We start from the raw sequence: 22,340 nt of genomic DNA, 5'->3' as shown, positions 1-22,340 counted from the left end.
TAGCCATTCATGGCAGAAGCTGTGGATCTCCACAGTAGGGTTTATGCTTTCTGTATTTTATCCATGAGCCACCAGCACAAATGACAACTCCACAGCAGATTAGGACTTCTGTGTCCTCTTTCATGAGCCATGTCCACCGCCTGCATGCATATTCACCGCCTTCCCATCATAATCAGCCTTTCTTGTTTACTTTTCTACCTGTTACACTCTACCCACATGTGCATGTGTTAGCATACATACATGTTCTGTTGGCTAGATACTGCATATGACTGAGAACTTGGGGGGGGGGGGGTTCTGAGTTGTGTGACCTTGCTTAATACTATATGTTCTAAGTTCATCCACTTTTCTGCAAATTTTATGATTTTATTTTTCTTTAGAGCTGAATTTCATCAGCACATGAATGCATAATAAAAATCTGGCAGGGCTGGAGAGATGGCCCAGAGGTTAAGAACACTGGCTGTTCTTCCAGAGGTTCTGAGTTCAATTCCCAGCAACTACATGGTGGTTCACAACCATCTAGAATGAGATCTGGCGCCCTCTTCATACCTAATAAATAAATAAATCTTTAAAAAAAATTGGCATGCACACACACACACACACACATATACGAATGCTATTCATCTCTAAAGAAAAATGATTTTGTATTCCAAGGTAGCCTCAAACACCTGATCCTCCTGTCTCCACCTCCCAAGCGCTGGGATTGAGGCCATAGGCTACTGTGCCTGGCTCTAAAACTTCATTTTACTACTAATTATGACAAATACATGGTGGTGTTCAGCTGGCTGGTAACAGCCACATTATTTCTGGAGGTAGCTCACAGCTTGCCTGTCTCTGGTTGGAGAGGTCTCTCTTCTAGCAGAATGGGCGGCAGAGTGCCTGCACTCCTCCTCCTTACTTTTTTTGGGAGGTGGTTTTTCGAGACAGGGTTTCTCAGTGTAACCCTGGCTGTCCTGGAACTCATTCTATAGACCAGGTTGATCTCACATTCACAGATCCACCTGTCTCTGACTCCCAAGTACTGGGTGCTAGGATTAAAGGCATGTGCTATCAGCTTCTGCCGTTGCTGTTTCTCCTCCTCCTCTCCCTCCTGTTCTTCCTCCTCCTCCTTTCTCTTCTTCTTCATTATTTTTATGTTATGTGTAGGAGTGTTTTGCCTGCATTTATGTCTGTGTACCACATGCATGCCTAGTACCCACAGAGGGCAGGAGAGGGCATTGGATCCCCCAGAACTGGAGGCACAGATGTTTGAGAGCTGCCATATGGGTGCTAGGAACTGAACCAAGGCCCTCTGGAAAAGCAGCCAGTGCTCTTAGTCACTGAACCGTCTCTCCAGCCCCTGCTTTCACTTCTGAAGCTCCTCAACTCAGGCCTGTTTGATGTGGAAACATTTTGAGATGAACCAAACAGTTGGGTCATAGGTATAGATTGGCTGAAACCTGAAGGCTGAAGGGGCAGCCAGCCTTTCCTCGCATTTTGACTCTCTGGAGGCAGAGGGGGGAAGAAAAACTCCCCTCTCCTGAGCTTGCAGCCCTCGGCGGGCTTGAGCCTTTCATCAGCCGCCACTGGACTTTAGTGCTGGATCTTTGTAATTAATGTTGATATAAAATAAAACATAGCATGGAATTTTCAGTTATGGAATTGGATTTACAGATTTTTCCTAACTAGAAAAAAAAGGGCATATTTTAGAATATAAACGAGACAAGAGTTGGAACTGAAAGGGGAGCGATTTCTCTTTCTGGAATTAGGAAAATACCTCAGTCTTCACAGAGTGTCAGGTACACTCCCTGAGGAGCGCTGGGCGTCACTGCTGTTGCGCATTCTCCTTTGCATCTACACAGCGTGAGGTTTTTCTGAGTTTGTCACTTCCGCGCCTTCTGAGATGCTAGACAGTGACGCTTCTGAGTCGCCACCTCATCTGTCTTCCATCCTGTTAACAAGGCTCCTTAGCCTTCCTTGTCTCTGGTAGGGTAATATTTTCCACTCCTGGGGATGTTCGTTCGTCAGCAGTCATTTGATGCTCAGCTTGAGGGAGTATCAGCAGCGTCCATGTTAGTGTGTCCGCACCGTTTGCAGCTCAGAAACCATTTACCTTCGAGTTGATGGAGGTCAGGCCGCGAACTCCTCCTCCTGGCTTTCCCATCGTGCCTTGCTGCAGGCTCGCGGCGTGGCAGGTGGCTATTTTACGTACAGAGGCGCTGTGGGCACGGGTGGGTTAAGAGCCGTGTCTGCAGCCGAGCTTGGATCCCTTACGGCACTGTCGTCTGCTACTGCCCTCCGTGTTGTCACGTTTTCTCCTCCGCGGCTACGTGCAGATGATAGCCGCGGATCCACCGTAACTGGTGCCCGTGAGAGTCAGCCCGCGCTTGTCTTGGCAGGTATTTCCGGGTTGCTGTGCTCCCCTCCTCGGCGGATGTCAGCTGTCTGTTTCGAACGAGAGTGCATCCACCCACCGAGGCCGTGCTGTACAACGACGTGTTCAGGGTGGCCATTTCTCAGGCAGCCCTGCAACAGAAGACCCTGAGAGTGGACCTCTGCTCCGTCAGTAGACACCGCCGGGAGGAATGCCTGGTAGGCGGCTGGGAGCGCTCCCAGAGAGCACCGCGGTCCTGTTGTGCAAAGCTATTTTCTGTTACCACTTAGCCACCTACAGCTATGGCTCCTCAGAAATTCTTTACTTATTTATTTTGGTGTGGTTGTGTACGAGTGCCAAGACGCGCCTGTGACTGTGAAAAGGTAACGTGGGGGAATTAGTTCCTTTCACCACGTAGGGTCTGAGGATAAAACACAATTCCCCCGGCTTGGTGGCAAGCGCCTTTGCCTGCTCAACCATCTCATCGATCCTGTTTTTCTAGAATGTTTTTCCTCCCAGGCCAGATTTTTTTAATCTGCTTATAAATGATAACATTCTGTAAAACTTGACTTTTCATTCCTTTCTTTGAGTATGGCAGAACTTTTACCTCTGCTACGACCATCTCTGCGGAGTATGCTTTCAGTTCCCGGACCTGAATGCTTGTGTGGAGTGCTCTCTCTTTTCAGCTCCTCAAGCCAAGAATGGTATCATGGAAGTTTGATGATGGAAAATTTGATCAGCTCCATTTTCGGATAAAAGCTGCCCAAAGTGGGTTTTGCTCATAGATAATGGAGCTGGATATCAACATCATCCTGTCCTTAATTCATTGATTCAAACTGAAATTAAACAAGACTCAGTATGACTCCTTTTCTTAGTCCATTGCCCTTCCATTTCGTTAGAGCGTCCAGACAGAATTGATTTGCTGCTTGGAACAATGTGATTAATTCAGTAAGCAATAGAAAGGCTTCCTACTTACGTGTTGCTTAGGATGCTCTCATGCAAGTTAGGGCATCCTTTCTCTCTGGGTGACCTGCTCAGATACAAGTGGTCAAACAGGTATTGCTCAGTGATCCAGTAGGGGATGGCCACATATTTAATGATAACCACAGGAAAAAGAACAGTATATTTTTTCTTTATTTGAAAATTAAAAAAAAAAAAGCATACTGTCTCATAATAAAGAAACCAAGATGATTCTGCTAGGCCGTCAATATCAGCAAAGAAGACACCATGTTTAATACATGTCGAAGGCTGCCATAAAATTAATAGATATGCTAACTGGTAGCCTCAGAAACAGCAGGCTTGAGGTTAGACTCTGGCTGTGGCTGGGTGGGGTATGAAGTTGCTTTTACCTTTCCTTCTTTTTTTTGTGGGGGGGGGCATTCTAGTGACCCGCAGACCAAAAGGAATCTTGGTAAATTCTCATTCAAGAGCAAAATTAAAGTCTCCATCTCTAAGTTTATTTATAATGATGTTCTGTAATAATCAGGTCACTCTTCTGACATATTAAAAGAAGTATTTTAGGTTCAACGTAGTCATTAATTCATTCATTTACTTTTAAGAATTTAAGTATAATTTTATATTTAGAAAAAGTTGCACACTTAGTCGTTGGCAGTTCGATTGTGCATTATTGGCCCCGGGGGGTTGTGTGGGGAGCCTGGAGGATCCTAGGGCCCTCACTCCAGATTGAGTGAGAGAAGAAATTGAGGAAATATCTCAAAGTCATCTCTGGCCACTGCACATACGTATGCACTCACACCCTTAAGAACACAGAGGCACAGGTATACACACACACACACACACACACACACACACACACAGAGCCAGTGCTTTATGGCTTTATGTCACCAATAGTCTGTTGGTTCTTTGAGATAAGCTTGTCCAGTCATCTTTTGTTGCACCAGCGAGAACAAATACCAATTTAAACATTTCATTTTTCTCTCTCCCTTTATTTCTTCCACTTCCCGTAGGCTGGGACGCAGATCAGCCTGGCTGATTTACCGTTTTCCAATGAGATTTTCGTGCTGTGGTATAATTTACTTCCTTCCAAGCAAATGCCTTGCAAGAAGAATGAAGAAGAAAATGAGGAGCCGGTAGCTCAGTCAAGCCAGTCAGAACTGGATTCTCTAGACTTGGTGAGTCACCGCTGGGAAACAGCACTGTTGAGATGCGGTAGTGTAATGTGGACACAGATTGCGGAAGACAGGGGCCTTGCTCTCATTCAGGAGGACGTTTGTTTTGTTTTATTTTTCTGGGACAGGATTCCTCTGTGTAGCCTTGCCTGTCCTGGACTCACTTTGTAGACCAGGCTGGCCTCCAGACCTGCCTGCCGGAGTGCTGGGATTACAAGCACGTGCCACCATGCCTGGCTCCATTCATGAGTTTTTCTTCCTCTTCTCTCAGCTCCTCTTTGCTCCTAGCATCCTAAGAAAGATCATTTCCAGCTTAGATTCAAGTGGGACTTAATCTCCCATAAAAATAGTTACTTGAGGTTTTGTTGTTTTAAATGGCCGTGGAAACCTTTAGATTTTAATTCATATTTTTGTTCATTTTGTTCATGTATTTGATGTCACATTTGAAACACTTCCATTTTGTAAATTTCCAGTTATCATTCTGGAGGCATGTTAATTTTCCAACCTTGGTTCTTAGTATTCTTAAATCTTTTTCTGTCAAAAAGTTTGTTGTAAATATTAGTTTGTTGACTTCCACTGAAAAGTTTGCCATCACCAACAGTTATACATGATACTTAAAAAGATCACAGAAGTGTTTCTTGTGAGGCTGTTCATCATTCGTTAGCCTTTGAAAATCTTGTCCCTTAGTACAAACAAGTTTAGATTATCTGGGAAACAGCAGTTATTAATCAAAAGTCAAATCATTAAGCCAATGTTGTATTGATCATCTAGTATGGGAAACTGTGGTGGACATCTTGGTAGGTGATAAGAGAAGGGAAACATGGCGTGGGGTTTGTACTCACGTCCAGATTTGTGGAAGATGGGCGCGGCAAGCAAACGGGTGGAATGTAATTCCTGTCTTTGATAAATTCTCTGAAATCGCTGTTCCACAATGTAAATCATAAACCATGCAATTCACCCATGGGAAGTGTACGACTCCAATGTCTCTTCACACTTGCAAAGCTGTGCAACTGTCTCCACAGCTGTAGTCGTAGAATGCTGCCATTGTCCCAAGCTGTGCCCCATACCTGTGACCAGCCGCTCACGTTGCCCTGCTCCTTGAGTTTGCTTATTCTGGGCATTTCCTGTGAATGCTGGCGTGCAAGCTTTGCTCTCATTTCTTTCATGTGGCTTATCAAGGTGTGCCTGTGGGACAGTGGCAGACTCCTTCCTTCTCGTCTCCAGACAGTGTTCTGTCGTAGGTGCCCCACTGTTTGCTACCACTCCTCAGCTGATGTGCATTTGGTTATCTCTGCATTTTCACTACTGTGAGTGACGCTGCCCTGAAAACTTGTAGCCTAGTGTTTGTGTGGACAGATGGAGAACTGTGCTCACCAGGTTGAATAGTAATTACGCTTAACATTTTGGAGGACTGCAAACTGTTTTCTTGATATATAGATATATAGATTAGTTTCTTATTTTACCATTGAATTATAAAAATTGTGTGGGGTGTGTTGTGTGTGTGTGTATGTGATGCATGTGTGAGAGCATGGTACTTGTGTAGGCCAGAAGGGGGCGTCGTTTCTGCTGGAGTCAGGCTTAGAGGATGTTGGGAGAAGCCTGCTTGGCTCTAGGGACTGACTGAGGACCCCCATCCCCTTGCTCTCAGTTTTAGAGGAAGCTTTTCACCATGAAATGAAAGGTTTTCAGAAAAGCTTCTAGCAGATTGAGGAAGACTTTTTCCCAGTCACCTGAATGTTTTTACCATTAAAGGCTGTCGAATTTGCCAAATGCTTTTTTAGTATCTACTTAACTTTTCATATAGTTCTCTATCCTTCATTCGGTTACTGTTGTTTAATTTTAGGTGTTAAATTAATCTTGCATTGCTAGGGTAAATTCTACTTGATAAAAAAACAAAACCCCACCTTGTATGGGTTGGGTATTTTTGTTATTGCTGTTTTAAATAAGCAATCAAACACTTCGGGGAGGACTGCTCTCTTGTGTCTGCATCTATTGTTTCTTGTACTGGCTTTGTGCTTTTCTGTATGTGTGTGTATATCCATTCTGTGTGCATATGTATGGAGGTCAAAGGACAACCAGCCGCAGGTGTCAGCCCTTAGGCATCGTCCATCTCGGGTGGCAAAGTATATCCTAGAGAAAGCCCTGTGTGCACTGGAGAAAAATGCCTGTCAGAGCGTCCTGCTGGTGCTTGTCAGTTCTGTGCTGTTACACGAATCTTATTTCACTTTTTATCCTCTTCTAATCTCTGTCTTTTGTGTTTCTCTTAAGGAAAAAGCCAATGGGGAAATTTACAACAAAGCGCACACATCTTACGCAAGCAGCGAATTAGTGCAAAGCGAGGCACCTATGCAGCCGTGGCCCACATTAAGTCACAGTGTGTTGCCATCACCTGAGAATGCTCCATGTCCCCTCCCCTGCTGTTACCACAGTCTCCCAAAGGTGTCGCCCCCACTTTGCGTCTGTATTACATGTCTTTGAATTTGGCGCAGTTGGAGTCTGCTCCTTGTGTCTGGCATCTTGTGACACTCACCTGTTATCCGTGTAATTACAGCTCATTCACTCTCATTGTCAGGCAATATTTTACCGTCTAATCGTATCTCAGTTCATCTGTTCTGTTGCTGCTGAGCGTCTTGAGCCGTTACTAGTTGTTAATAGTGTTGAAATTAATCCATGTACATACAGTTGATAAAACTGCTGCTGCCTCCTTTCATTTTAGCTGTTTGGGTGTCTGAATAGCACTACCTTACAGTTTTAATTTTCATGTCCCTGATTATAATATACATACTGCTAAATGGGAGGCATTTTTTATAACGCGTATATTTTAGTTTTTAATGCATTTTCTATTATATTTTGTTTTAGTTTGGTTGGAGACCTTGAGCTTGAAAATGAGTGTTTTAAATTAATATATCACAAGTGTCTTACTTTCTGTAACTTACCTTTACATTTTTATAATGTCATCTTCGATGAAATCACTCAGTTTTTAAAAACAATTTATTTTTATTTTATGTGCACTGGTGTTTTGCCTCCATGTATGTTTTTGTGAGATCACCTGGAGCTGGAATGACAGTTGTAGCTGCCTTGTGGGTGCCAGGAATTGAATCAGGGACCTCCAGAGGAGCAGACAGTGCTCTTAACCACTGAGCCATCTCTCCAGCCCAGGAAACACTCAGTTGCTTCTTTTTTAATATGGAATGCTTCAGGAATTTGCATGTCATCCTATTAGCAGAGGCCATGCTAACATTCTCTGTATTGTTCCAACTTTAGTGTATGTACTGCCAACGCGAGCATAAAACAGGGTTTGTTTTTTTCTTTTCTTCTTCACTCAGTTTTAATGAACCTTTGTCAATTTTCCCCTTTGTGCTATGAACTTTCCCTTTAAGAACTGTTTGGTAGCAGGACCTGAAAATGTGTGTGTGTGTGTGTGTGTGTGTGTGTGTGTGTGTGTGTTGTCTTACACAGGCTTTATTGCTTGTTGTTCAGATTTAGTATGTGATTCTTATGAAAATAATCTGCTTAGGACATGAGGTTTGTAGGCCAGGCCTCCTTCCACCGTCTGGTAGCTGGTTCTCCCAGCATGGTGAAGTGAAGATGCGCCCCCAGCTGCACCGCACTGGCTGCCTTTGCTGTGAGCCCGTGGCCTGAATGTGCTCCTCCATTCTGTTCCACGGCCTTGGTTGTCTGTCTTTGTGGCAGTGCTGAACCTTTTGAGAGCTCTCCATAGCCCAGCATCTAAAATGATTTTTCTGGGGTTGTTCATAGGTAATCATTAGCAGGGGATGGACATGGATACCATGATGCTTAGGTAGAGGTTAGGGGGTGACTTTCAGCGGTCTGCTCTCTACCCTGAGTGTGACCTCCGGGGATCCAACTCAGGCTGTCCCGTCTGCGCAGTTAGCTCTGCACCATCTTGCCAGCCTTGGCTGACTTTTGGATATTAAAGTATTTTTGGATTATTAGACTAAAGCAGGCTTGACTATGGCATATTATATACACATGTGTGTATGTGTGTGTCTGTATGTACACTGAATTTGATTAGCTGATTTATTTTCTCATTTATTTTCATTTGAAAAATTAGTCTTTTTCTTGTGATCTCAATGTCACTCTGGCACTGAGGTTTTTCTTCATTGTATGTTAGGAAATATCTTTTTCTAGTAACTGCAGAAACTCTTAAAATTATTAAATTTGCCAAGTATCTGGTAAGAATGCATAAAAAGGCACAGATTACTGATACCAAGAATGAAACTTAATACAACACAGTCCTCATAGACATGAAAAGATAATAAAAAACATCATGCCAATTTTTAAACTTACTTTTTTCCTTAATTATTTGGGGGAAAATTTATTAACCAAGCCTGTGGGCAGCCTCCTAAGCAGCAGCCAGGAAGACACCGAGTGTTCCAGCCTGCAGCCCAGCAGCAAAAGGCCATGCTTAAATAAAGGCTTGGTTTCTGTACTAGCACGTGTCTTACTTGAGGTTTTATTGCGGTGAAGAATAAACACCATGACACTGGCAACTCCTATAAAGAAAAACATTTCATTGGGGCTGGCTTACAGTTCAGAGGTTTAGTCCATTTTCATCATAGTTGGGAGCATGGCGGTGTGCAGGCAGACACGGTGCTGGAGAAGGAGCTGAGGGTTCCACATCTTGATCCTCAGGCGGCAGAAGGAGACTGAGTGCCACACTGGGTGTAGCTTGAGCACCTGAGACCTCAAAGCCCACCAACACAGACGCACTTCCTCCAACAAGGCCACCCCTACTCAACAAGGCCACACCTCCTAATAGCGTCACCCCCTATGGCCAAGCATTCCAACACCCAACACATGAGTCTGTGGGGGCCACACCTTGTTCAAACCACCACAGCAGAGGACTGGTCTGGTTTTCTAAACTTGCTGTAGATTTTTGTAGGCTTTGCTTTTTGCAGAATTTGTCTATTCAATATATTTTTATTATGTCATTATTATTGTGGCAGTGCTGGGAACAAGCCCAGGGCTACTTTCATGCTTGCCAAGCACCTAACAGACCCACCCAGCACGAATCAGCCACAGTACCTTTTTGTCCTTCCATACTGCAAGGACTTTTACTCCTGATATTGGCAGTTTGTGCCCTTTTTATGCACTCCTACCAGAGCCTTGCCAGTTCTCATATCTTATTTAAACAACTAATTTTGGTCTTGTTGATACTCACTATTATATGTGTGTCTGTTCTGCTCATTTTCCCTTTTACCTTATTATTTCTTCCAATCTACCACTTGAGGTTTAATTTGGGTCTCCTTTTCTTCTTAAGACGGGTACTTAGATAGCTGTTTTATTGTCATTGGATTTGGTACTAAAAAATGCTTTTTACAAGTGTGGTAATTACAGAATTATCATGAATTAAAAACACTCTACAGTTTCCATTGTGACTTCTTAATCATAAGTTTTTAAAGGATATTTACTAATTACCGGGTAGTTGAAGCTTTTTAGTTCTGTTACTGATTTCTAGTTTTATTTGACTGTCTTCAGAGAATAGAACCATTTGGCCATGCTTGTTTTGGCTTAGCATGTGGTATATTTGGGATAAATGTTCAGTTACTCTACAACAAATGTGTTTTGCTATCAACTTGTTAATTTTGTTTTTAGAGTTTCTTACACATAGTAGATTTTCGGTTTGCTTGTTTATCATTTACTGACAGAAATATTTAAATCTCATTGAGCTATGATAGCACTAAATATAGTTTTCCTTTTTGGTTGCAGTAATTTCTTTGCATCTGTGTTATTGGTGAATATAAATTTAGCCTTGTAGTGTGCCTCTGTGTCCAACTGACCTGTTATTGTGAGGAGCTATCTCTCCCTCAAACAATGCCTTTTCATCTGATAGTGGCAAGGCTATGTAAGTCTCTCTCTTTTTTTTTAATGTACTGTCAGTATGGTTTAGCATCTTCCATTCTTTTTCTTTCAAGCTTTTTATTATTTCTGTTGTTCTGCTTGAAAACAGCGTATAGTTGGTGTTGGCTTGTTGCCCAGCCAGTGTCTTCACCTTTTACCTGGAATATTCATTGCAGTTACATTTAATCTGTACACACATTTGGGTTCGCATTTGCCTTGAAGTTGGTTGTTGTTGGCCTCGCCTTTGTTGCCACGCCTCCTTTTGGATCAATCCAAGTTTGTAAATTTCCATTTCCTTCCCATTAGATCATCAGGAATAGGCCCCCGCCTCTTCCCATACTTGGCACATGTGTCCCGAAACCCACGAGTGGATGTGTTGCCCTGCAGACTTCTCTGTGCTCTTTGCAATGTGTCTTCCCACGGTGCTGCAAGGACTTCTCTGTCTTGGCGTTTCCACACACTGTGCTTGTCACTGCTTTGCCACTTGAAATGTGGCAGCAAAACCAGCCTGCCTCGCCAAGCAGTAGTGCTGCAAGCCTTTAATCCCAGCACTTGGGAAGCAGACACAGGCGGATCAGAGTTAGAGGCCAGCGTGATCTACAGAGTAAGTTCCAGGATGGCCAGGGCTACATAGAGAGACCCTGTCTTTTTTTTTTTTTTTTTTTTTTTTTCACAATTTCATAGAAGAGTCACTTTCTCCATAGACCTTAGCAACTCTGCACATACATGCTTTTTCCTTACTAAGTTGAGCACTTACAGCTTCTCCTTGACAGGCCCGTCTTGCCGGCATCACTACTCTAATGCTTTGGAGTTGATATAACTAGAAGAAAGCCGTCATGTGAAGCAGCCAGCCTGATAGCTGAGGTGGTGTCCGTCTGGTTGGTAGCTGATTTCCAGCCTCTGACTCTAGGTCTGGATGTCTCTACTAATTATGTCAGATGCTTGGAGAAAACCACTAGCTGAATCCTGCTTTTTAATGGAGCACAGTTAGCTGGTATTCATTTGGTGAGTTAAGGTCATTTGCACTTAGGGTTATTATGGACGGGCTTGCTGCTTCCCGTGGTTTTGTTGGTTTTGTTGGTGGTTGACTGGCTGATTGGATTGTTTGTGTGTGTGTGTGTGTGTGTGTGTGTGTTTTGCAACTCTCCTTCCAGTGATAATTACAGAATTATCATGAATTAAAAACACTCTACAGTTTCCATTGTAACTTCTTAATCATAAGTTTTTAAAGGGTGTTTAATGCTGCCACAGCTTTTAGAGGTTCTTTCAGCTCCTTATGCAGTGGTTTGTGTCTGTTCTATGTGGTTGTAGATGTCAGTGACCCTTTCACACACTGGGGTGACTTTCTTGTCTGGGCTCTAACTGATTTCTTACCTTTATTGGTCTGCCGATTTGAATCCTCTATAGGAACATGGTTCCTTTTCAAAAGTATGACATGAGAATCCTTTTCCATGTCAGCTAACTTACCTTATTTTTCAGGGTTGGGGTGTCTTACTCCCTTGTAATTTGCACACTTATTCATATGGACAACACCCTCTGGTGGTGGTGATGATGATGATGATGATTTCCTCATGTCCCCACTGCTTTTTTTTGTTTTACATGAAAACCCCTAGAGAGTTGCCACTGTTTAGAGTATCAGTTCCCACCCTTCCTAATGCAGTGACCCTCTAATTCAGTCCTCCTGTGTGGAGACCCCCAACCATGAAGTTATTTTTTGCTCCTTCATAACTGCAGTTATGCTGCTGTTATGAATCATAAACTAGATAGCTGATATGTGACCCCCAGGGGGTGCGATCCACATCTTGAGAACCCTGGCTTAGATGGTGCTGCATGAATGGAGGGAGGTGACCGAGGGAGCACGTGGGCGTGTGACAGCCCCAGTGCCAACGGCAGCAGACGCACCTCACTGTGTCCCTTGTAGGTCTTTTTGGTGTTGGTTGGGGAAAGTGCAGTTTATAGATTTTGGGGGTTAAGGGTACCAACATTTAAGTAGTGAGGTGAGGGGGTAATGGGAAGTAGAAAGTAAGGATGAGAGGAAAGTATATGGTTAGAAGAATAAAAGCAATAGAGAATACTGTGTGTTAGGTTTGGGGAAAGGAAGAACAGATATAAAACCTTTTCCATAATTGTACATAGCAACTACAACTAAAGTACAAAAGTATAAGCACAAGAAACATTAAAAAAAAATACTGTAATAAGATTTAAAGGATTGATGCTTAAAAATAAAAATAAACAGGCAGTGAGGTGAACCAGAAAGTACTGTATACTTTGTCGGTGTGTTTCCTGGTTGGAGAAGTGTGGTTTCTCCTGCCCCTCGGATTATGGTTTTTCCCTATGTTTGTTTGTTTTCCTAGTCAGACTCCACAGGTTATGGCAAGAAGAGCTGTTAGTCCCAGTAGCCCAGCCAACTACACCATGGTGCCCTTCAGAGACGTTTCTTGGCCAGACTGTTTTCTGCCAGTCTTCCCCAGTCTGACTTGTCCCCAGGATAAAGCTTACAGCTCTGTCTCTGGAGCTTTGGAGCTCAGTTGGTGTGCAAGACCCTGTGCCTCAGGCGCCAAACATATGCAGAGCCCACCCATCTTTGTTCACCTTTGCCCCGTCCATCAGGATTCTGCATCAAGTTGTGCCACCATCCTCCCGAGGCCCTGATCTCAGGGTCTCCACGTAGCTCGTCCTGGCAGTGGCCCTGTGTGTGGAGGGGGTCAAGACTCTGCTTCAGACTCCTCTCCCACACTGTGTCTCTCATCTGTGCTGATCTCTGGGTATTGCTCTGCTGGGTGCAGTGCCTTTGATCCTCTCGGCAGCGTGGGAGGTTGAGGATGGTACTTGCCTCAGACACCCAGCAGGTGCTGTGCTCCACTGTTCCCCCTAGCACGCTTAGCTCAGCCTCTGGTGCAAACCATTCCCACACTTTTCTCTTCCACCAGTTCTCAGCGTAATCAGTGGCCAGAGTGCTTGAACATACTTCCCTCAGCGGGACTGGACAGGGCAAGCACCTTGCCATGACTGGGGTGCCAGCTAGCCTCTGTAGCTCTTTACCTCCTCTGGTGGTGGTTGTTTATCCAGACTTCTTTCCATCCATCCCCATGATCTCATGGCATGGACTTATAACCTGTCATCTTGCCACTGACCTAATCTAAAATGCAATGATTCCTAAAATGTGTCTCCCTCTCCTTCCACTGCCGGCAAGATTTTCTCTTCCTTTGACTTGTGGCAACTCATTCCGATGCACTGATGTGCTTTTCTTTGTGTTCTTGCTAGTAGAATAATCCAGCTTCGTCAGTTTTCCTTTAACGTACTGAGTTGTTAAGGCTTAGCCGCCATCTCCGATAACCTGCAGTGCGTGAGTCGCTTGAGAGTCTGCCTCTGTTTTCTGTTGTCTCTTATGGCTTCCCACCATGAGCTGTCAGTGGAACGCTGGTCACACTGAATGAGGGATTGTAAAACCTCCAGCCAAAATAATTCTTTGAGGGACAAGTTGATGCTCTTCTGCAGTAAGATGACAATACAGGAAAGTTGCCTGCATCACCTAGGGGTTTTGAATTCCAAGTTTTCTCTCTCCAGAACCCTGTGAGCCATGAAGTCTCTGCTTGCTGTTTAGGTTGCTACCAGCTGGGTTTGGCTTTATTTCTCTGTCTTGCTCTGTACAGATGCAGCTTAGAAATGGCAAAGGCCTGAACAGAAACATGCTGGGTAATGCAGGGCCCAATCACCCACCATTCCTCCAAGTCCTCTTGTGTGGACTGCTCTGCACTCCATGCTAGTCTTCAAGCAGTGGACTGTGGGGCCGCGGTTCCGGGCAGCCCATCTGTTTGGCCTGCAAGCCTCCTGTCTAGTTGACAAATGCCTAGGAAACATTGGCAGTGATGGTCACCTCTCTTGTCTCTTTGCTTCCCCTGGGACCTCAGCCCTCCAGCCCTGACACCCTCTGTCAGTCTTCCTGCTTCATAACATCTGGGAGTTTGCATTTGTTTTTGGTTTCATTTCGCTCAGCTTTCATATTTGTTCTCAGCAGGAGAGCCGGGTCTGGTACAAGCTGTTTCTTCACAGCTGGAAGTGTAAGCCTGCATCCAAAGAGTTTCTGAATCATATCTGGAGTGCCTGGTGTTAAGTGCCATATGGTTTCCGTTCTGCAGGATGCCGTGTCAGCCTTACTTGCAAGAACTTCAGCCGAGCTCTTGGCTGTGGAGCAAGAACTGGCCCAAGAGGAGGAGGAGGAGCTGAGGCCAGAAGAAGAGCGGGGTCCAGGAGGAGATTGGTAAATGGCTGCTGCCTTTCTCTGGGGGGCTTGGGGCATCCTTAGCTTCCCAGAGGAACTTCTGGGGGCTTTATAGGCTCGTGTCTTACTTTGGAACTGTGGTAAACTGTGGCATCAGAGAGCACTGGCTGGGGTCTCTTCCTGGTCAGTTGGGAATAAGAAGAGGAAATGGTGAGCTTACGGCAAAGGCAAAGGCAGTTTCATTGACCGGGCTGTCTGCTCTTGCTGCTGGTAATAATGTTTCCTACTTCTGTGCTTTCGCTTTTTGTCTAAGCTATCCACTTAGAAAGTTATGCTATCTGATTATAAAACAGAGGTTCTCAACCTGCAGGTCACAACCCCTTGGGGAAAGGGGTTAAATGACCCTTTCACAGGGGATGCCTAAGACCATCAGAAAACACAGATGTTCGTATTATGATTGATAACAGTAGCAAAATTACAGCTATGAAGTAGCAGCAAAAATAATTTTATTGTTGAGAGTCATCACAACATGAGGAGCTACATTGAAAACTTGCATTAGAAAGGTTGAGAGCCACTGTAATAGTCATAGATGAGGTAAAATTCGCTATCTTTTTATTTCCTTTTTTTCCCCCTTTCTCTCTCTCTCGACTAGGAGTAGCATTTATTTAGGCTGTTCTCAGGCAAAGTCGCTATTTAGAAAAGATCCTCCAAGTAGCTCTTGGAGTGTCAGCCTCTCCCCAAGCCCTTTCAGTGTCCTCCTGTGTCAGTACCCATCCTTTAAGGGTGATGCTGTGTTGTGTATCTGTGTGCCTCTGCAGCTGAAGGGCTGTCTTCCCAGGTCTCCACTACATTCTCTAAAACTGCATTTGAGTGAATGCCTCCATTTTGAGCATCTTCCATATATAAACCGATTGGAGTTAATTTTTATGTGCAGTTGTTACACTGTTGTGTGTGGTTGTGTTACTGTTAGTGTGTGTGGTCTGTCCTCGTGTGTGTATGCATGCAAAGATGAACCGTGAGAAATTCAGAGCGACAAGGAAAGTCACAAATGTTACAGCCGTGGACATTTGGAAGGAAGGGTGAGAGCATGAGGTAAAAAGGCAGTAAAGTCGGCACCAGGAAAGGGACTTAGAAGTATTTGCGCATTAAGCTCTTTTCCTGCTCATAAAGTACAGTTGCCTCACATTTCAAGGAATATACTCGGGAGGTTTCAGGGGGAGGCCTTAAGTTCACGTTAGCCACTGCTGGTTCTCCCTTGTGTTCATCACGGCCAGACATTTAATAACTAGCCTGTGTCAATCTGCCAGTATGTCCCCAATTTCGATTAAGGCTTGACATTTAGACATCCATGGAAAGGCTTCTTTCTCGTCTTGGAACATGAAACTCAGCAAAGCATGCCATGTTCCGAGCCTTCGCAGCACTCCTGTGTACACTCTGTATAGACTGGTCATGTTGTTTGTTTTTAAATATATACAGGTGTTTTGTCTGCATGTACAAGTGCACCACATGCCTGCAGTGCCCACAGAGGCCAGAAGGGGGCGTCTGATCCTCTGGACCTGGAGTTACAGAGGGTTGTGAGATGCTACCCAGGTGCTGGGGGCCAAACCTAGGTCCTCTGGAAGAGCAGCCAGCGCTCCTAAACACTGCTCCATCTCTCTAGCCATGCGGTCATGCTCTTGTCACCACCCAAATGCATGCCACAGCTTTTGTTAAGTATGAGCGTGTGAGGCAGTGAGTCATCCAATAGCTCAAGAGCAAATGGTTTACACAGGTCTGTGACTGCCAGGTATGAACAGTTAGTAATGGGTAATCCTCATGTCTTAGCTAAGAGTAACCAGCTATTATGTAACTAATTTTATAATCAGTTGAGTTATAACAAGCTATATTACATGAATGTCATGTTTTTACATGCCGAATTTAAAATTTGTATGTGGTCCTTGGATATTTGTGTTGACTATCTGGAGACTTAACATTTTAGTAGCATACCATGGAGGTTTTGCTCTGGACTCCTGGAACAGACAGTGAGAATCTATTTTTCTTGATCTAGTTAACTAACTTCCAGCTGTCATGGTGTCTTCAATCACATGTATGACTCCGTTAGTTACTTCTCAGCTAATGGTTAACGTGCCCAGCCTCGCTGCGTGGAGTATGCCTGCCAGACTGAATGGCTTTTGATTTTTGTTTTGTTTCACCATAGCCTATCGATGCTTAGAGAGGCCTCTGACGAAACTGTGGCTGCGAAAGAGGCCGAGGGTCACCCGGCAGAGGGCAGTCGCTGCACAGAAGACCCGAGGTCATGCTCTAGCAGGCCTCGGACAAGCGAAGACCAGTGTAGGAAAGAAAATGAGCATGCTGAAGACCCTAGCCAGCCACCAACTGGAATTCCCACCCTGGTAAATGTTCTACTACAATCTCCTTTTAAAAAAACCCTGTAGACATCACTCAGGGGGGTGCTGTTTTCTCTTCCAAATCAGGATCTTTTTGTTTGTTTGTTTATGTTTTTTTTTTTTTTTTTGAGACAGTTTCTCTGTGTAGCCTTGGCTATCCTGGACTCGCTCTGTAGACTGGGCTGGCCTTGAACTCACAGAGATCCCCCTTCTGTCACTCTGAGTGCTAGGGGTAAAGGCTTGTGCCACCACACCTGGCTGTGTGAAAGGCTTTTATGGGAATATCACCAAGCAGCATGGAAAACACTTTACAATTTTCACATAGGCCCAGAACATTAATTTTTTATTTATTCTTGGCAGAAGCAATACTCACTGCTTTATATCTCTCTAAATGTTCTGCGAGAGCTTGTTAAAAGTATTGTCTGGTACATCCTTACCAGGCCACAAAGGAAGACAATTCAGCCAGTCCTGATGATACCTGATAGATCAGATGGAAGAGGAGGAGGACCTCCCCTATCAGTGGACTGGAGGAGGGTCATGGGAGGAGAAGAGGGAGGGAGGATGGACTTGGGAGGGGAAGAGGGAGGGGGCTACAGGTGGGATACAAAGGGAATAAACTGTAATTAAAATTTTAAAAAAGTGTTGTCTGGGGCTCTAGATGTAGCTGACTTGGTATAGTGCCTGCAGCCCTGGATCCCCACCACCACACAGGTGATCACAGTGGGCACCCAGATGTCATGCTTACACTCAGGAGGCAGAGGCAGAAGGATCATCAGCTCTGTAGTGAGTTTGAGGCCTGCCTGAGACACGAAAGGCTCTGTCTCCAAAAATAACCAAACAAACAAATTTTTTTTTCTTATTTAAATTGTATTTTTTGGACACAGGTATGGTGATTTTTACAATCCCAACCCTCATGAGACCATGCAGGAGGATCATGAGTGTCAGGCCAGCCTGGGCTCCATGGCAAGACTTTGTCTCAAACAAATGTTTTTCTATTTTAGAGAAATCAGGGGCAGGGGCTACTTAATGGCATCAAGGTTCAAAGTCTACTTCAGGGTTAAACATGAAGGAAGAATTTGAAGTTCGGGGCTGGTGAGATGGCTGAGGAGAAGAGCACTGGCTGCTCTTCTAAAGGTCCTGACTTCAATTCCCAGCAACCACATGGTGGCTCACAACCATCTGTAGTGAGAGCTGGTGCCCTCTTCTGGTGTACAGGAGCACATGCAGGCAAGGTGCTGTATAAATAATAAAATACACCTTGAAAAAGAAAAAAGAATCTGCAGGTCATCTTAGCTGGCTGCAGCTCTAGCTGAAACCTGTAGAGATGACACTGACTCAGTTAGGCTCGGGGACCCATGGTGAGGAAACAGGCAGCTTGACCCCTTGGGTGAGAACTATATCAAGTGCCCTCACTACCTGGGCATCCTCCAACAAGACCGCAATGGGGGCCCATCAAGGGCGCAGAGAGAAACCACTCCCGAGAGGGTTTCAGGGAACAGCATCTGCTTTATTGCACGTGAGCAGCCACTTACACAGCGGAAGCCCTAGACTGTGGTCGGTTAGCACATGACCTCAGACTGGATGGTGAGCACTCACAGCACCAGGATCACTGGGTGGAAGAAGTGCATTAAAGGAGACTTGGAGAGAGCAGGCTCATCCACGCAGGCCAGCTCCCGGCTGCTCAAGCGCAGTGTGCCAGGTAGGCTGACCGCCAGGTCGTGCCTACATTTTCTGCTACAGTCAAGACCATCCAGAAGGGGGACATGTCCCGTGCAGGCCTCCAAGATGGCACAGTAGAGATAAGAGACGGATAACTTCTTGTTCGTGGAGTTGGCATTTGGAGACACCGCACCTTTCCTTGAGTTGTGTTTTTGTTACATATTTCCAAAGACCCAGGGGCGCTTCACAGTGAGCTTCACATCGTTATCCTCATGTAGTGCATTTGAAATTCCCCTCAGACCATAATACTATGTGATTATTTTGTTTTCATCTACCTCTTTTTAATTTTTTACTTTATTAGGGAATGTTTAACGGTGTGTTACCTGCATCCTGCCTGTGCTCCATGTGTGGGCAGTACCCACCAAGGCCAGAAGAGGGTGTCAGATCCCCCAGAACCAGAGGTGCAGACAGATAGAAGCTGCCATGTGGGTGCTGGAAATTGAACCCGGGAGCCTGCAAGAGCAACCAGTGCTCTTAACTGCTGAGCTCTCTCTCCTGATGCTATCTTGACTTTTTAATCATTTTTTTTTAATCATCATACCGTGTTCTGACAAACATCAGTAATGTTTAGTAGTGATACACGTCCAAGTAAGATGCTTCACAGGAGAAAACCGTCCTCCCCTCTCTCCTTTCTGAAACACGGTTCTCCATAGGCAAGCCTGGCTTGCAGCGCTAGAGGGTTCACTGCTTAAGCTTAGCTATTGGCTCGCTCCCCAGGAGCGTGGCGCACCTATGAAGAATGCCTGAGGAAACACCAACTTTCGTTGTAGGTCGATAAGGAGACAAATACTGATGAAGCAGTTGACAGCAATATGGCGGTTCGTCCCAAAGACCGTAGCAGCCTGAGCTCTCGGCAGCACCCCTTCGTGAGAAACAGCGTGATAGTTCGCTCGCAGACCTTCTCCCCAGGCGAGCGGAGCCAGTACATCTGCCGGGTAAGGGACAGCCCTGCGCAGTGCTGAGGAGGGGCCAGCTGTGCGGCCTGCTTTCCTTCTGGCAGCAGGCGGAGATGCTCACGTGGAGAGCACCATACCTGGGCTCTTCGGAGCTGTTTGTTTCCATATGCTCAGTGCTTCGCTGGCCCTAACGGAATCCACTCGGCAAAGAAGTAGAGTTGAAGGATCCAGATGCCAAGAACTGTTGAACTTCTATGTTTAGAAACATGAAGTGACTTGAATTTTGTATATTTCATATGCATTTCTAACCATGTTAATCCTGCTGAAGAGAAAATGTGAATTGGATTTTACAAGAGAAATCATGTTCTAGGACCTCGGGTCCCGGAATCAGACCCATAGTCCTGGGAAGAAAATTGGGAGGTTTACATCAGTTTCCCAAATTCTACTTCATGAATTAGTTATGAGTTATAGTAAACAGATTTAATGTTACATATGATAAGATAGAGACTTTGGAAATTCTGAACTTTTTCAGGCAGTAAAATACATTTACTGAGCACTTTTCCAGAAAGAGAGCCTCAGCCCCTTCCCTTCTGCACTCTTGTTGTTCTGAATGAGCCGGGTTATAAATAATAAGCGCCCCGTGAGGCACCGTGGGTGTGGCTCAGTGCGGTTGGGACAGAAGAGCAGGCTGAGAGGTGGGCAGGAGGGCTCTGGGTGGCCTTTCCTGCTAAAGTGACCTTCAGCAGAGCCTGAGGCAGAAGAGGAGTGAGCCTCTTCCTACTTACTGCACAGGCTAGCGCTGGCCCTAGAGAAACAAGCCACGTGTTAGCTACTAGTACAGAACTCGTTTCATTGTTTAAAAAAAAAAGTTACTTTTACACACAGATTTTGATAACTGCTACCAAAAGGCAGCTCTAAGTTATTTCAGAAAACTACTTTCAGAAAACCAAAGACCAGGGAAGAAATCGTTTATGAAATATTTTATTTAAAATACAGTTCATGGGCTTCATATGTAGCTCTGTGGTTGATCAGTTCCCGTGTGTGTGTCTGTGTGTGTGTCTGTGTGTGTGTGTGTGTGTCCCTGTCCCTCCCTGTATTTGACTCCCAGCACCAAAGAGAAGGAGAGAAAGAGGGTAGCTCACATCTTCTCTCACTGCCTGCTTTATCCCAGAAGCACCTTTGCTCTGACAGCCACCAGCTCTGTTGGATAGTCAGTGATTACTCTGTTTCTTTTTTATCTCCGGGTACCAGTTAAATCGTAGTGACAGCGACAGTTCAACCTTGGCGAAAAAATCATTGTTTGTGAGAAACTCCACCGAACGGCGCAGTTTGCGGGTCAAAAGGGTATGTATTGCCTGAGCCAGACTTGAAGAACATGAATTCCAGAAAGGTTGAGTGCCAGCGTTCCCAGCTCTGAGGCAGGTGACTGAAGGCCCTAGCTCTCCTGGGCTGCAGCTCTGAGTCACTTCCTGAGCCAGGGAGCACGTGTGGCCCTGGTTTGGAACCTGTGGGGATTAAGGCTGGAACCTGGTTTACAGTGTCTCTGGAGAAGATGACCACCAAGTCTCCAGAGTCAGCGTGTCCCCCATGTCCAGCACTTGAGTGATTGCGAGAGAATGTAAAACCGGGCTCCTCCCTGAGGGAGCACATACTCCACAGAGGAGTAGCATGTGGATGCTTTGTGGAGTTTCTTGGGGGAGAAAGGGGTGTCTTTTTACCAATTTTGTAACTTGCACAATTATTTTTAGGGATTAAAGTTAATGTGGACAGAACAGTTCTCACGTCTTTTTAAGCCGCCTGCCTTCCAAAGCAGCTCTTGCTTTCAGGGGACGGTGGCTTCAGGCATTTTAGCTAGAAGTGCTGAGGAGCTGCGTGGGGCTAGGTTACTCAAAGCTTAGTTAATAGAACTCCTTGACTAGACAAAGGTCATGGGCCCAGAGCGGAGCCTTGACATCCTGTACTGAGCCTCCTCACGCTGGCTCTCGAGAGCTCTTCCCAGGTTGGTGCATGGTGCAGCTGTGTCGAAGATGATACAGGGAGTAGTCGCATGGCATAAACCAACGAGGCCTATGTGGGAGTGCTCTCTTATGAGTGATGAGATATATGTTGTCTTCAAAGCTAGTCCAGGCTGGGCCAGGCGGGACCGGCCTGTTCTGTGACACTGTCCCTGGGGAGGTGCCTGCTCATCCCTGAGCAGACCCAAGTGTGAATACCACCAGAAAGTCCAACCCATCAAGCTTGGAGGGAACTGGACAGAACAAGGCCCATATGTCTCCTAGGGAGGCTGACTAGAAATCACAAGTTCAAAGACAGAAAGCAAAGCAAGTCTGAGGCCAACCTGGGAACTTAGTAAATCTGCCATGAAATTAAACAAACAAACAAACAAAAAAACCTGAGGTATAGCTCACTGACAGGATGCCTCAACTTACAAGGCCCCAAGTTCAATTCCCAGTACCATGAAAGGATAAATAAGTATTTCAGTTTGGACGCTGTCTCAGTATAGAAGGCACAGAAAGGCCCCTCCCTTGCACCGTTATGACCACCGTGATCACTCTAGATGTTCAAACTAGAGCACTGTATCACATAGCACCATTCTCAGGAACCCCATCACTTCCGGCCCCACTGCTGTGAGTCCAGGCAAGAAATCGCCCTCACAATCCCGCTTATGGTATCTTATTCAGCATAGTTTATGTTCTCCTCAAGTGGGTCTGTCTCATCCCTGGATTGTCTGTCTCTCTGCGGGCTTCTTACAGTGGTTAAGACACAAATTCA

The 22,340-nt window shown here is 45.2% G+C and overlaps 1 protein-coding gene and 1 non-coding gene across 2 annotated transcripts in view; one reads left to right on the top strand and one right to left on the bottom strand.

The window, feature by feature from the left end:
- The window catches only part of Wwc2 (WW and C2 domain containing 2), a 175,636-nt gene that overhangs the window by 137,225 nt on the left and 16,071 nt on the right, over positions 1–22,340 (top strand). Inside the window, exons 15-20 of the mRNA XM_021642456.2 lie at positions 2,376–2,568; positions 4,318–4,482; positions 14,484–14,605; positions 16,764–16,959; positions 19,443–19,607; positions 20,820–20,912. Coding sequence (XP_021498131.1) covers positions 2,376–2,568; positions 4,318–4,482; positions 14,484–14,605; positions 16,764–16,959; positions 19,443–19,607; positions 20,820–20,912 — 934 coding nt within the window. The remainder of the gene's footprint in view (positions 1–2,375; positions 2,569–4,317; positions 4,483–14,483; positions 14,606–16,763; positions 16,960–19,442; positions 19,608–20,819; positions 20,913–22,340) is intronic.
- On the bottom strand, positions 7,660–7,767 carry LOC132653919 (U6 spliceosomal RNA). The gene has a single exon (XR_009591741.1). It is a non-coding gene; the product is annotated as a U6 spliceosomal RNA (small nuclear RNA).

This window comes from Meriones unguiculatus, chromosome 4 (genome assembly GCF_030254825.1).
Source record: "Meriones unguiculatus strain TT.TT164.6M chromosome 4, Bangor_MerUng_6.1, whole genome shotgun sequence".
Classification (NCBI taxonomy): domain Eukaryota; kingdom Metazoa; phylum Chordata; class Mammalia; order Rodentia; family Muridae; genus Meriones; species Meriones unguiculatus.
The sequence above is the reverse complement of the archived record's forward strand: the minus strand, read 5'-3'. Positions and strand labels throughout refer to the sequence as shown.